This window comes from Polypterus senegalus, chromosome 2 (genome assembly GCF_016835505.1).
Source record: "Polypterus senegalus isolate Bchr_013 chromosome 2, ASM1683550v1, whole genome shotgun sequence".
NCBI lineage: Eukaryota > Metazoa > Chordata > Cladistia > Polypteriformes > Polypteridae > Polypterus > Polypterus senegalus.
In genome coordinates, this window is record NC_053155.1 from 318,484,130 (window position 1) to 318,499,485 (window position 15,356).

General features: G+C 42.6%; 1 protein-coding gene across 2 annotated transcripts in view; it reads left to right on the forward strand.

The window, feature by feature from the left end:
- Positions 1-15,356, forward strand: part of slc10a2 (solute carrier family 10 member 2) — a 62,774-nt gene that overhangs the window by 37,103 nt on the left and 10,315 nt on the right. Inside the window, exons 2-3 of one of the 2 annotated variants that reach the window (XM_039745934.1) lie at positions 2,684-3,143; positions 14,257-14,372. In XM_039745934.1, coding sequence (XP_039601868.1) covers positions 2,770-3,143; positions 14,257-14,372 — 490 coding nt within the window. In that variant the 5' untranslated portion in view covers positions 2,684-2,769. Of the gene's footprint in view, positions 1-2,324; positions 3,144-14,256; positions 14,373-15,356 lie in introns of those variants that run through there. The other variant, XM_039745935.1, reaches the window with a different exon arrangement.

Here is a 15,356-nt window from a genome sequence, read left to right on the forward strand (position 1 = left end):
TGTTGTGATCAATGGTGTCAAATGCAGCACTCAGATCTAAGAGGATGAGAACAGATAAATGGCCTCTGTCTGCATTTACCCGCAAGTCATTTACTACTTTAACGAGTGCAGTTTCTGTGCTGTGATTTGTTCTGAAGCCTGACTGAAATTTATCAAGAATAGCATGTTTATTGAGGTGGTCATTTAACTGCATAATGACTGCCTTCTCTAGAATTTTACTTAAGAAGGGCAGGTTAGAGATGGGTCTAAAATTTTCAAGAGCCGAGGGGTCAAGATTATGTTTCTTAAGTAGGGGTTTAACTACAGCAGTCTTAAGGCAGTCTGGGAAGACCCCCGTATCTAATGATGAATTAACTATGTCAAGAATATTGTCAATTAGCACGCCTGATACTTCTTTGAAAAACCTGGTTGGTATCGGGTCAAGGACGCAGGTGGAGAGTTTCAGTTGAGAGATTATTTTTTGTAATTCAGGTAAATCTATCCTGGTGAAAGAACTTAATTTGTTTATAATGGAGTACCGGGGCTTTGGAGGTTCTGCAGTGTTGGGGAGATATACTATGTTATCTCTAATATCATTAATTTTTTGATTGAAAAATACAGCAATGTTCTCACAGGTTTCACTGGAAGTATTCTGGGGGCATTCCTTTGTGTTACCTGGTTTAACAGACGATCAATTGTAGAAAATAAGACTCTGGGATTACTAGCATTGTTATTTATAATCTTAGAGAAATAGCAGCGCCTCTTAAGACGGACTGTGTTATTGTATTCTGTTATTTTAGCCTTCAATATCTCATAATGGATAGTAAGTTTAGTCTTCCTCCATTGACGCTCAGCTCTACGACATGTTCTCTTTAAATCAGACACTCTTCGGGTCTTCCATGGTATAACAATGCTAGAAGATTTTTTCACTGTCTTTTCAGGTGCAACTCTGTCAACAGCAGCTCTCACTTTGGTATTAAATCTTTCCACCTTACTATTTACATTATCCTCGCTATTATAAACGGACTGATTGCTTAGAATGTTTGTAAGTTTTAAAGCTGCTGCCGAGTCAAAGAAGCGTTTTTTAACAATATGCTTCTCATGAGTGTTTTCTATCTTTATTTCTATATTAAATAGTAGAAGGAAATGGTCTGATAGACAAATATCAATGACCTGCCATGTGTCAGCATCAGTCTGCAGGACAGTTTGGGACAAAAGGGATAAAATCGAAACACATCGAGTTACACTTCCTGGATAATAAAACCTGGCAGCTAATACCAGTTACAGAGAAATCCACCAATCCTTGTTTGATAAAGACGTCCTTGTGTCCCTGACATCACATCATTTCAGTTTGGGATGAATGGCCTGTTCTTGTCACAGTTGTTCTCACGTTCTATAAAAATATAATGTATACATAACTTGGCGGCACAGTGGCACAGTGGGTAGCGCTGCTGCCTCGCAGTAAGGAGACCCGTCTGGGTTTCACTCCCGGCGTGGAGTTTGCGTGTTCTCCCCGTGTCTGCGTGGGTTTCCTCCCACAGTCCAAAGACATGCAGGTTAGGTGCATTGGCGGTCCTAAATTGTCCCTAGTGTGTGCTTGGTGTGTCTGTGCCCTGCGGTGGGATGGCGCCCTGCCCGGGGTTTGTTCCTGCCTTGCGCCCTGTGCTGGCTGGGATTGGCTCCAGCAGACACTGTAGTTAGGATATAGCGGGTTGGACAAAGACTGACTGTACATAACTTGCTTTGTGAGTCAACTTGCGTGAAGGTGTCTGCTAAATCAATGAATAAATAATAATAATAAAGGTGCCAATGCCACAAGCTGGTGAGATCTTTCATTTTTTCTTTACCAGTCACTATTCTGTGATGACAATCTCATAGAGTTTGTACAGTCAGTGTGGACCAGCATCCCGACTGGGATAGGGGATAATGTGTTACCCAGCTGGGAGGCAAATGAATGAGATCACAGGATCACCAATTTCTATCCCAGTCCGGAGGAACTGATAACAGATGTTTGTACCTCCAGTGTGAGAGGTGGTAGTGCTCCTCTGACAAGGACCCTGCCTGGGCACCTGCAGGAATCGGCTGGACGTGGTTGAGACTCACAGAAGGTTGTAATAGAAGGAGATAGAGGTGCTTGTGTCGGACTGCCATTGCATTTTGTATCCACCTGGCGTGTGTCCCTGACAATGGGCCGTTGCTGAACAGATCGGGTTAAGTGATCCAATCTAGAAGTCCTACCGTGAGGGAGCCGCGGTAATCGAGATCTTCGTCATCTTCACAGCACTTCAGACAGCCTGTGTCAGAAGGCCAAGTATGATTTTTTTTTTTTGTGATTTAACCTTGGGAATTGAAATCGTTTTTCCCCGGACACACCTTTGAATTACCTAAGAACTGTTCATTGCAGTGCAATTCTCCCAACATGAGGAAATCATTCGAGTAACAGGCTCAATGTGCTGGAATTCATGGCCGCCGCATCTTTTCTGCTTTTGTCATCTTTTAAGGATATGTAACCTGTGGTACATTTCTGTACAGTAATGGGGCAATAAAAGTTAAGAGCCGGGTCAATAAAAAAGAAGTGCCATTGACATTTATGGGACATTATGATTCGTTTTTCTGATGTTCCAACAATGACATGACTACACCTTTCTTACAATGGAGCTCATAAAATGTGGGAGAGTTTACTGCTGTTTTATTTCCTCTGCAGGGTTTAAATAGTGAGAGCAGCCCAAGTCGCCTTGCACTTGTCCCTCCTGCCACTGAGACTTCGAATCCCACGGAAGACTTGGAAACATGGACCTGCAGGCTTGCCTAGAGAATGCCACGCACTGCAATGGCACCTCCTGTCTGGTGCCACCTGACAACTTCAACGAAATTCTGAGCCTGGTTCTCAGCATCGTGCTGACGGTGATGCTGGCCATTGTCATGTTTGCCATGGGCTGCACTGTGGAAGCGAGCAAGCTGTGGGCACACATTAGGAGGCCATGGGGCATCTTTGTGGGCTTCCTCTGCCAGTTTGGCATCATGCCACTGACCGCCTTCCTCTTGTCCCTCGCCTTCCAAGTGCATCCCGTTCAGGCCATCGTCATCATGATCATGGGCTGCTGCCCTGGGGGATCGAGCTCCAATATCATCGCCTATTGGTTGGATGGCGACATGGACCTGAGGTAAGCATCTGTGACTTTCTGGTCATCTCCTTGGACTGTTCATTCATGTGTTTCGTTTGTGGCGCAAGTCATGGTGATACCAGATGAGATTTATTGAGGAGTTAGAAATGAGTTGTAACACCCAGGACTCTGTGTTAGGATTGCTGACCATTGTCACGACTATAAACTGGCCCATAAAGAGCTTGATTTTAGAAATCTTTCCGACCCATTGTCAGGGTACCTGCTTCATAAGCCCAAAAAGGACCCCACACACCAAGTGGGAAACACGAGACCTTCGTGAGGGTCACAAACCAGGAAGATGGCATGAGATTTATATCACCTGAGAATCCCATCCATCCATTTTTAAAAGCCCGCTCATCTAGAGCAGGGTCGTTGAGAAGCTGGAGCAATGGATACACGTCAGGAACAATCCCTGGACAGGGTGCCAGCTCAGACACACAAATCGTGGGGGCCAAGTTAGCAAGCCAGTCCACTGAACCTTCAAGGTCTTTGGACTGTGGAGCAGGGGGAAGCCATGCGGACATGGCCAGAACATGGAAACTCAGCCCAGGGAGTAGCTGGCATTTGAGTCCTGGTCTCCTTCTTGTGAGGCAGTGAGTGACACCGCTGTGCCACCGCTCTGCTGAGTATAACCTGGAAAATGATCAAGGCTAGCAAGAATTACGAATCAGAGGAGATCAGTTTAACATTTAATAAGTAAGTCTTCAGTCGTATGAAATCTTAGCTGTCGTCACAAATCTACGAGCCAAATTGTGTTGAACTTACAGTAATAATGACAAGGACAGAAACTGATAGGGACACGCATGCCACAACCTGAACTCCATCTGTTTAAAAATACCAATGTATCCATAAAATGCGTGTATATACATTAAAAAAAACACACACACACACACACACATATATATATATATATTATTATTATTATTATTATTAAAAATTTTGGAAGGAGACGAGACGTGATTTTCTTAGAGAGACCTTATACGTCCCGTGAGACGAGACTTTGTGCCAAGAGATTTAACCAGACACAGAGCCAGAAATAACAGACAAACAGTAGATGTCAAAGTCAAATGTCAAAGCGAACTTTATTGTCATCTCAGCCATATACAAGTATACAGATAGACGAAATTGCGAAGTTCAGGGTCCACAGTGTAACAACGTGAAATCCAAATAAAAAATTAAAATTACATTAAAAATAGAATTAAAATTAAAGTTTAAATTTAAAATTAAAATTAAAACACAAACAAGACAAGACATTGTGCAAAGACAAGATTGATGCAATGTATAGTATTATGAAATCTAGATCCATGAATATAGTCAATAAATATGTAATATAATAAGTAAATAATAGATATAGATAATACAGAAATGATCGGTGTATGATAATAGTTTTTTAAGACAAGTGTAAACAATGACAGAGAGAACGTTGTAAAGAGTTCAAAAACGTTACATGCAGAGCAGGTTAGAGATACTGGAAGTACAGAAATTCAAAAGTCTCAAAAAAGGATAGTAAAGATTGCATTAGTGCAAACAAACGGAAATTATTACTCTGTGAAATAACGGAACAGTGAAAAGAGATCGAATATATTGTTCGGTATTAAACTTTAAGTTGGAGACTTGTAGATCGTCTAATTTGTGTTGCCAGAGAGAATTAAAAGATTCCAAAAACGTTGTTGCGGTATGAAGTCCTGTGAGACAGAGACTGTTAACACGAGATTCCTTCAAGTCACGTCATACTTGCAGCTTTTTTCAAACAAGGCCACGGTCATCTAACCTCTCAGTCGTGTGAATGCTTTTGTCAGACACGCTTCCTGCACTCTCAGCTCTTATAAATTTTATCAGGACAATAATTTGATATGTTCTAGATGACACGTCAATGACTAAGCGAAGAAGAAAGAGCAGGAACAAACATTCGAGAAAGACGTTTTACTTATTAGAGAGAAAGATATGATATTCACTCACAGGCAGTTATACGTTGTGTTGTTACGATGTAAGTCCAAACACGGAATCAAAATTCAATGCGATATTAAAGAAAAGTTGATTCCAAATATTGTTTTTACTAAAGTTTTAAAGTAAAAGTGAAAATAATGCATATGTAAGAATTTCCATTCTCTTGAAATTGTATATCCGGTTAATCAAACCCGGGGTTGGGCGAGAGAAGCGAGCAAGGGCCGGAGCTCCCTACTATCCATCCATCCATTTTCTAACCCGCGGAATCCGAATACAGGGTCACGGGGGTCTGCTGGAGCCAATCCCAGCCACACAGGGCACAAGGCAGGAACCAATCCTGGGCAGGGTGCCAACCCACCGCAGGACACACACAAACACCAAGCACACACCAAGCACACACCAGGGCCAATTTAGAATTGCCAATCCACCTAACCTGCATGTCTTTGGATTGTGGGAGGAAACCGGAGCTCCCGGAGGAAACCCACGCAGACACGGGGAGAACATGCAAACTCCACGCAGGGAGTACCCGGGAAGCGAACCCAGGTCTCCTAACTGCGAGGCAGCAGCGCTACCACTGCGCCACCGTGCTGCCCTCCCTACTATATATATATATATATATATATATATATATATATATATATATATATATATATATATATATATATATATATATATATATATATATATATATATATGTTGTCTAGGAGGGTGTGAGAACATGAGTTTGAAGCAGCGTTGAGGTAGCAGAGAAGACCCTAGTTAGAGGATCGGGGGTCTTCTTGAAGTCCTAATCTCTTTGATGGATGTGTTGAGTCTTATGGGATAAAAGACCAGTCCCCCCGCTGCAGGCTTTGTGCTGATGACTTTGTGTGGTGTAGCCCCAGAAAAGAGGAAATGGAAAATTTGAAGAACGGAGAAGGGCTTTGGGAGACAGAGGGTTGAAGATAAATAGGAAGAAGAGAAGAAGAAGACTAAATATGTGAGGTTTAATGATGACCGGGGTTCAGAAGTGAGCCTGCAGGGAGAGCCATTGAAAAGAGTGGAAACATTTAAATATCTGGAGGTCAGAGGTAGCCCTAGATGGAGAATTAGATGCAGACATAACACGTAGTAGGGGGCAGTGCAGAGAAGATAGTTGGAGTATTGTGTGATCAAAGAATTAAAGTGAAGGTTAAAGGTGAGGCTTTTGAGACCAGCAAAGATGTCTGGAGCTGAGAAACGCAGCAAAGGGACCAGAGCAGGAGAAGAAGTTAGATGTGGCAGAAATGAGAAGGTGAAGATGGATATGTGGAGTTACAAAAAAGGACAGAATAAGAAATGAGACCATCAGAGGAACAACAAACGTGGGAGAAAAATCTCAGAAATGACAGGAAAGTAGTTGTTTGGTAGTATGGACATGTGAGGAGGAGAGACGACTGATATGTGGGTGGAAGAGTGATGGGAACGAAAGTCCAGGGGAAGAGAAAGTGAGGGAGGTGATAGCAGAGATGGGTGGATAAAGTAGAAGAAGATCTGAAGGAAAAGGGGCTGACTGGGGAGGAGGTGCAGGTCCAAGCTGTTTGGGGAAGGTTGGTCAGGCACATTGATCTGACATAGAAGTAGGAAAAAAATGAAGAGCTGGAAGAAGAAGAAATATATATTTGCTCACACAGTTAGTTCCAAAGGGGATAGAAGCTATGGCAAGAGCATCAAGGACAAATTCAGGACCAGGCAAGGATGAGGTTAGAGTTAATGTTTGAGTAGGTTGTGCTCCCTAATGGAAGGCTAATTTAGAGTCTGTGGAATAGATTGATAGACAGACAGACAGACAGACAGACAGACAGACAGACAGATAGATAGATAGATAGATAGATAGATAGATAGATAGATAGATAGATAGATAGATCTTTATTTGTCCCCAATTTATCTCCAATCCTCTGTCTTCCAAAATCCTTCTTCATTCCTCCAACTTCCTCTCCACTTCCCCTTTCCTGCTGTGTCTTTAGTGAACGCCTGTCCCAATGGGAGTGTGTATAACGAGAACATAACAGGCCCCAAAACCAAAGCTCCACGTGACACTGCAGCAGGCTCTGATACAAAACAGCATCTCAGAAAGCACAGCACATCAAAACTTGAAGCAGATGGGCTACAACAGCTGAAGACCACGTCAAGTTGTCAACCAAGAATAGAAAGCTGAGGCTGCAGTGGGCACCGGCACAGCTGAAGACTAGAAAGACGTTGCCTGTTGTGGTGAATCTCGGTTTACACAGAGGGACGCAGTCGGCAGGTGCCACCAGCATGAATCCAGGCACCCAACCTGCTTTGTCACAACAGTCCAGTCTGGTGGTAGTGGTGGTGTGGGGAATGTTCTCTTGGTGCACTTTTGGCCCATTAATACCAATCAATTCTTGCTTGAATCCATCCTTTAGAAACAATCCCAAGACACATCGCTTCCTTTCTAAAATGGACACCTCCTTTCTTATGCTTTAGGGGCCACCGCAGACAGAGGAGACGTCCGCCAACTTTACACATCCTCAGGTCCCTGCCATCATTTACATTTATTTATTTGGCTCACACTTTTATCCAAAGTGACTTACAATGTTTAAGATACAATTGCTTACATTTCTTTTTGTCTTCTCAAATTGGAGCACATGCAGGAGAAGTGGTTTGCTCAGGGTGACATGTTGTCAGTGATGGTATTCAAACTCACAACCTCAGGGTTTGAAGTCCAAAGCCTTGACCACTGCACCACTGGCATTCAGCCGGGCACCATGCTGAACCTTGCTTCCACCTTCCACCATCTCCCATATTGATTCTGACCATGTGCATCTTCATGGCCACAAATTACTCATCTTCTAATGACTATCTCATGCATGATACTGCACAATGTTCACAAAGAAAAGTTGTCTCAAACTGGTTTCATGCTCAGTGAATCCAGATATGAATCCAATAGAACCCCCTTGGGATGTGTTAGAACGGGGAGATCATCAGCATGAAGATGCAGCGGACGAATCAGCAGAAGCCACGTGATGCAATCATCTTAACATGGACCAGAATCTCAAAAGAACATTTCCAACATCTGGTACAATCCACACCAGGAAGAGCTGGGGCTGTTTTGAGGGCATAAGGAGGTCTTGCCCTGCGTTACGGCAGGACATGGAGAATTTCTGAGAATTTGCTCCCTTGGGTGTATGGTAGCCTCCCTGCTTATCTCTCCATCTTTTACTGGGCATATAAAAAGAATTTACTTCCTTGGACTTTTCAAGTTTTATTGTTTTACAACATTGAATCCCCCAGAATTGAATCAATGATTGTGTGTTTAATAACCGTAATAAAGTGAGATCACTCTGTAGAGATTTGTTTTCACTGCGACATTGAAGGCTCTTTTACTAATTATGAAAAAAACAACAACTGAAACAAATTAAATGAACTGCAATTCAGTGTTACAAAGCAATAAAACACGAGAAAGTCCAAGGAAGGGTGGGGAGAATAATTTATAATTATACACAGTGGATTCAGAATGTATTCAGACCCCCTGACTGTCTGCACACATTATTGTGTTTTATATTTCATGTTAAACTACTTGGGTTACTCGGCTTCACCCAGAAACTTTCCTAAGATTATGGCAGTTAGTTGTGGTGTTCATCTGGACTGTCAGAAAGCATCTGATAAGGTGCCACATGAGAGGGTGGGCATCAAACTAACAGAGGTGGGAGTTCAGGGTGTGGAGTGTGGGTGCAGAGTTGGCTCAGACACAGGAAGCAGAAGGTGATGGTGTGAGGAACCTCATCAGAATTGGGTGATATTAAGAGTGGTGACCAGCAGGGGGCAGTGCTAGGGTCACTGCTATTTTTAATATTTATAAATGATTTAGATATGAATATATAAAGAACAAGCTGGTTAAGTTTGTAGATGATGCCAAGTGAGGTGGACAGGCAGATAATCGAGAATCTGTTGAATCATCACAGAGGGACTTGGACAGCAGACAGGCTTGTGGACGATGAAATTTAATGTCAGTAAATGTACAGAATTACGCACAGGAATTAAAAAAGTGAGGTTTGAAAATTAAAAGTCCACCGTTATGGGAAGGATTTATGAGTCGTAGTGGACTCATCACTATCACCTGCCAGTCAGTGTTCAGAAGCCATTAAGAAGGCTAACAGAATGTCAGGTTATACAGCGCCTTGACGTGTGGAGTACAAGTCACAGGAGGTTCTGCTCAAGCTTTATAACACACTGGTGAGGCCTCATCCGGAGTCCTGTGTGCAGTTTGGGTCTCCATAAAGACATAGCAGCACAAGAGAAGGTCCAGAGAAGAGCGACTAGGCTGATTCAGGGCTACAGGGAATGAGTTATGAGGAAAGATTAAAAGAGCTGAGCCATTATAGGAGAAGAAGAGCAGGCGTGATTTGAAGTGTTTAACATTATGAAGGGTGTATGAAGTGCAGTGGATCGAGATGGTGACTTTAAAATGAGTTCATCAAGAACATGGGGACACAGCTGGAAACTTGTGAAGGGTAAATTTCACACAAACATTAGGAAGTTTTTCTTCATGCAGAGAACCACAGACACCTGGAATAATAACCAAGTAGGGTGGTGGACAGGAGGACATTAGGGACCTTCAGGTCTCCACTTGATGTTATTTTGGAAGAATGAGGTGGACAGGACTGATTGGGTTGAATGGCTTCTTCGTGTCCAGATTGTTATAATGATTGTATAAAGTCTGGTCTCGATGCTGACAATCTTAACAATTTCCGGCATATTCCCCACTTACCTTTTCTACCAAAACTTCTTGAGCGTGTTGTAGCCTCCCAGTTCACCAACAACTTAACTTCTAATAACTTGATAGAACCCTCTCAATCGGGTTTCAGGGCACAGCACAGCTGTGAAACTGCTCTGCTATGGGTAACCAATGATTTGCTTATGGCAGCAGACTCTGGCCAAACCAGCATATTAATTCTGTTAGACCTCAGGTCAGACCTGACATTCTACTGTCCAGAATGGAGAACATGCTGGGTATCTCTGGCACTGCCCTCCAGTAGTTCAAGTCCTATCTGACTGATAGGTAAGAGTTTGTTGGTCTTGGCAACAGCAGATCCAGCTCAGCGCCAGTCACACAAGGAGCTCCTCAGGGCTCTGTCCTCGGCCCTCTTCTCTTCTGTATTTATATGCTTCCCCTCGGCCATATTATTCGTAGCTTTGGACTGGGCTATCATTTTTATGCAGATGATACTCAACTCTACTTCAGTGTTAAAAGTGGAACTTTATCAGAGCTCTCTCAGCTCACACCCTGCCTCAGTGAAATTAAAACCTGGATGGAGCAGAACTCTTTAAAATTAAATTGCAACAAAACTGAACTCCTGCAAAGTGCAACGTAATAAAATGAGCTCCTTCCCAGTCACTCTTGGCAGTGATCTCATCAGACCTGCCTCTACTGCAAAGAATCTTGGTGTCATTTTTGATTCCTTCCTTTCTTATTCTGCCCACATAAATCACATTAAGAAACTTTCTTACCTTCACCTCCGTAACATATCCCGTGTTCGCTCCTTCCTCTTCTTTTCTAACTCTGAGAAACTTGTCCCTACTTTTATCACATTCCTGATCGATTATTGTAATTCCCTACTGGCAGGTGCTCCTTCTAAAACTCAGCTGCAAGAGTCCTTACTCGGACCAGCAGCAGCGAGCACATCACACCCATCCTTCTCCGTCTTCACTGGCTCCCTGTGTCTTACAGTGAATTGTGAATTTCCCCTTGGGATGAATAAAGTATTTATCTATCTACAGAATCGAATATAAAATCCTACTAATAACCAACAAAGCCTTAAACGACCTTGTGCCAAACTACATCAGTGACCTTCTCCATCACTATGTGCCCGTCCGCCCATTAAGTTCTCTGACTCTGCCAGTCTTGTTGTGCCCCACACTAATCTACACTCCATGGGTGACAGCAGGGCCTTCAGCTGTATGGCGAGTGACCAGACTCTTGAATGACATCCCGAAATTAATGAGATCAGCTGACTCCATGAATTCTTTTAAAACTCATCTGTTCAGGAAGGCTTTTAGCTCTGCTTGACATTATTACCCTTCTCTCAGTTTACCTCCATGTCAAGATGCTCATGTCACCTTTGTGTGTGTGTGTGCGAGACCATCAATTCTGTTGTCTGTCAGGCTTTTTCTCAGAATTTACCATCTTAATCTTCTTTATTTATTTATCTGATTTAGTACAATCCTATATACTGTATACCCTGCCATCCTTTCTTAAACTGTGTGAAGTGCCTTGAGCATGGGAAAGGCGCTATAGAAATAAAATGTATTATTATTATTATTATTAAGGTAACTTTCACACAAACATTAGGAATTTTTTCTTCATGCAGAGAACCGCAGATAAGCTACCGAGTAGTGTGGCAGACAGTAGGACTTTTGAATCTCGACTTGTTGTTATCTTATGTGGATTGGACTGGCGAGCTCTGTTGGGCTAAATGGCCTTTTCTCAACTGAAGCTTTCTAATGTTCTAATATTGTGCTGTGAGTTAATCGGACTGAATTGTTTCCTGTACACGACGTTTGTTGTTGCTGTTTTGTTTAAGAGTGATTGAAATTATTCCTTAACTGAAGCTGACGAGTTATTCAGGCTTAACACTGTAAAGTGTATCGTTACGTGTCACCTCAAGTCTAACTCGGATGTAACCGTATTTACACAGAATTCCAAGCCCAAGTTACACTTGAGGTTAACACCAAGGAGGTTAAATTAAATTCTGCAGCAAGCACAAGGGAAAACAGTTGGAAACTTGTGAAGGGTAAATTTCGCACAAACATTAGGAAATTTTTCTTCACATACAGCAGCACAGACGCATGGAATAAGCGACCAAGTAGGGTAGCAGACAGTAGGCCATTATGGACGTTCAAAACTCGACTTGACGTTACTTTAGAAGAATTAAGTGGGCAGGATTGGTGAGCTTTTTAAGGCTGAGCAGCCTGATCTCGTCCAGATTGTTCTAATAACGTGTCGTCAGTTAATCGGATTAATTGAGTACTTTTCTGTACATAATATTGTTGTTTTGTTTTCTTCCCCACACCCAAGGGCTGATATTATGAATTAACTGAAGCCCCTCACTCTAGAACGCGATATACACGGTTGTCCGTGAGTAAAACATTCCTGCATTCATTCAGTTCCTGACTCGGTTTTTGTTGATGGTCATTGGAAAGCACAGATTTACTGGAAGGCGTACTCTTCTGAGTTGAATAAAACAATCAATAGGAATTCTGGGAATGCTGGGTGTAAATGTAATCTGACCCTGTAGCAGATCCTGTAAAAATGTTAGCGTCAGTCAGAATTGAATGTGGCTCTTTGATGTGTAATCTTGTACCGTTATGTTTTGCAAGGTTTCAATCAAAAGCAATATATGATTATTACTACACACAGCATTGACGTTTACGGGCTGCACATTTACGTGGACCATGCAATGAATTGAATGTTATAAGCATTGTACAGAGAAGAACAGGTGAAAAGAAATAATTATACCGTCAACCACGTACAATGTCCACCTCCTGCATGTTGTGCCTGTGCAAGTGTTTAAACCTATCGCGGCACATCATCTCTCCCGGATTGTGTTGTACTCGTAAGAAGATGTCGGCAGACCTGGGAGTACTGCGTGTACCCAACAAAGTCTTCTTTGAGTTTTACCGAACTTCTCTTTGTCCATTTCACATCTCAGTCTCCATTCAACCCATCACCTTGTCTCTTTTTCCCTGTGCAGGGCATCTCCCCTTCGCCACTTACCAGCAGAGTTGCGCGGTTCTGCTTGTGGTGGTGTTTTTTTTTTTGTTTGCACGAGCTGCATGCCATATTTCTCTACATGATCATGAGGGAAAATAAATGGGTGCCCTGCTTATGAATACCCCACTTGCTTTATAGCCGATAAATTTTGAGAAACAGAAAACCACTGGGTGGCTAATTTTCTCATATTTTTCTATAATGTCACTGAATATTAATCCAATCCGTCCAAACGTTTCTGAGATTTTGCTTTTCTATTGTATGGGGAGTTGTACCCCTATATATTGATATATCGAAATGTCCTTTCCTAGCGGATACCCACTGCTCTAGATGTACCATCCTGCCAAATTAAACAGGTAATAGTGAGTGAGTCAGTCGGTAAGCTTTGCATTACATATGTTGCGGATAAGTAACAGACCGAAAGAGTCCAAAAGTAAGTAAGCCACTCCTGATATCTCTGCAAAAGGATGAAGGTCCACGTCTCTAGAGTCCGGTGTTTCCTTTTTGTGAGACATGGACGCTATCCACGGACCTGAGATGAAGACTGGACTCCTTCATATTTGTCTCTTCAGAGGGTCTTTGGGTACCGCTGGTTAGACTTTGTGTCGCTCATGGAGTCCTGAATGAGGCACATGACCTGCATTGTGAGGGAGCGTCAGTTATGGCACTATGGCCATGTGGTGTGATACCCTGAGGTTGATCTGGCTCACAGGACCCTCACTGTTGAGGACCCGAGTGGCTGGACCAGGCCAAGGGGATGCCCACGTAACACCTGGCTGTGACTGATAGAGGATCATTTCCAGAGGGTGGGATTGGACCGTGGATTGCTATCCAGGATTCTGAGCCGTTTCATGGAGTGGTGTGTGTGGCAAAGCGCTGAACCAGTGGATGATCCTCAACCTGCCCTGACCTGACCTGGAATTGTCACTCGCTTGTATTTTTTTTTGAGTTCTTCACTCGTGATGATTAGTTTTGTCACCTTGTCCAGTCACACTCGTTCCCAAAGAGTCCCCAAGATGGCTGTTTACTCGATTATGTTGACCTCTTTTGAAAGTCAATTTGGATAAAACCATCTGCTAAGCAAATACATGGAAATGAATAGGCAACTGTATGTGAGAAATTAGCTTAGTGTCCACAATCGACTGACGTGTCATCCCAGGCTGGCTTCAGCCTTGCGCGTGACAGATTAAGATTTGAAAATGAATGCCTAAGTGTTAACATTTGCCTGGCATATAATGCCCAGCATCCCATTACTAACATGAGTTGGACTACGAAATACGTGGATGATAGTGATAATTCAGAGACTGCGCCTTCTTCTGTGGGCACGCCGCCGTGCTGCTGGACATTCTGATTTAATGCCAGTGTCACTGACACGTCTGTCCTAAACGAAGCTCTCTGTCTCTTTTGTTTCAGCATAAGCATGACGGCATGTTCTACGATCCTGGCGATGGGAATGATGCCTCTGTGTCTTTTTATTTACACTAAAATGTGGACAGACAACGACATCCAAATCCCATATGAAAGTATAGGTAAGTTTTGAATTTTGTGAACTTTACTCTTAATCAGGGATGTCCAAGTCCGATCCTGAAGGGCCGCAGTGGCTGCTGGTTTTCCTTCCTGTCTCCAATTCCTTTTGTTAATTGTCTTCTATGCCCTTCATTTTAATTGTCTTGTTTTCAAAGACCTCGTCCTCTGAATTGATTTATTTTTTCCTTAAATGGCAGCCAAACAAAAATGAGATGTGCTGTGCGCCAACAGATGACCAGCTAACTCCAACAGGTTTCTTAATTAGTTGATTCTTGTTGTCCATTATTTATCACCATGGCTTGCTGGTGCTCTTATTCTGCCACAGCAGACATTTCCAGAACTGTTGATGTTCTTTTTTCCAAGACAACCACTTAATGGACCTGAGCAGATCAACATTACTCAGACCTTCACCTTTCTTTATTTTTGAGGTGCTGGTCATGTGTTGGCTCACTTTGTGTCTTATCATTTGACTCCTAATAAAGGAAAAAGAAACAATGAAGGGGTCTGCGTCTTAAATAGCAAGTCAATACAACTAATGAAAAAGAAGATACTTAGCAGCAGAAACTGGTCACTAATTAAGAAAATGGTTAGAATGAACACCTGCAGCCCTCCAAATTGGAGCTGGGCACCCCTCATGTAAATGCTTCCTCTCTTTTGTGTTGTTATGGCCATTTGCATATGGCAGTTACTATTTAAGTCCACTGAATCTTCATTGCAAATAATTCATGTGTTTTGGTCTTGGTGTACTCCTGCATTAAAAGACGGTAACTAACAGCGTGAAATGAAATAACAATTCCTCATCGATAGGCAAAGCCATGGCTGACATACAGTCAGTAAAGGTCAAAGAGGAAATGATGAGGTGCAATGCATGATGGATCTGTGAGACTGAACCACCAAAATGATATTGATAATTGAAATATTTTGTAATGATCAATACTAAGTAACCACCGCCCTATGTAACAACAGGTGGGCCACAACTTGGTGGG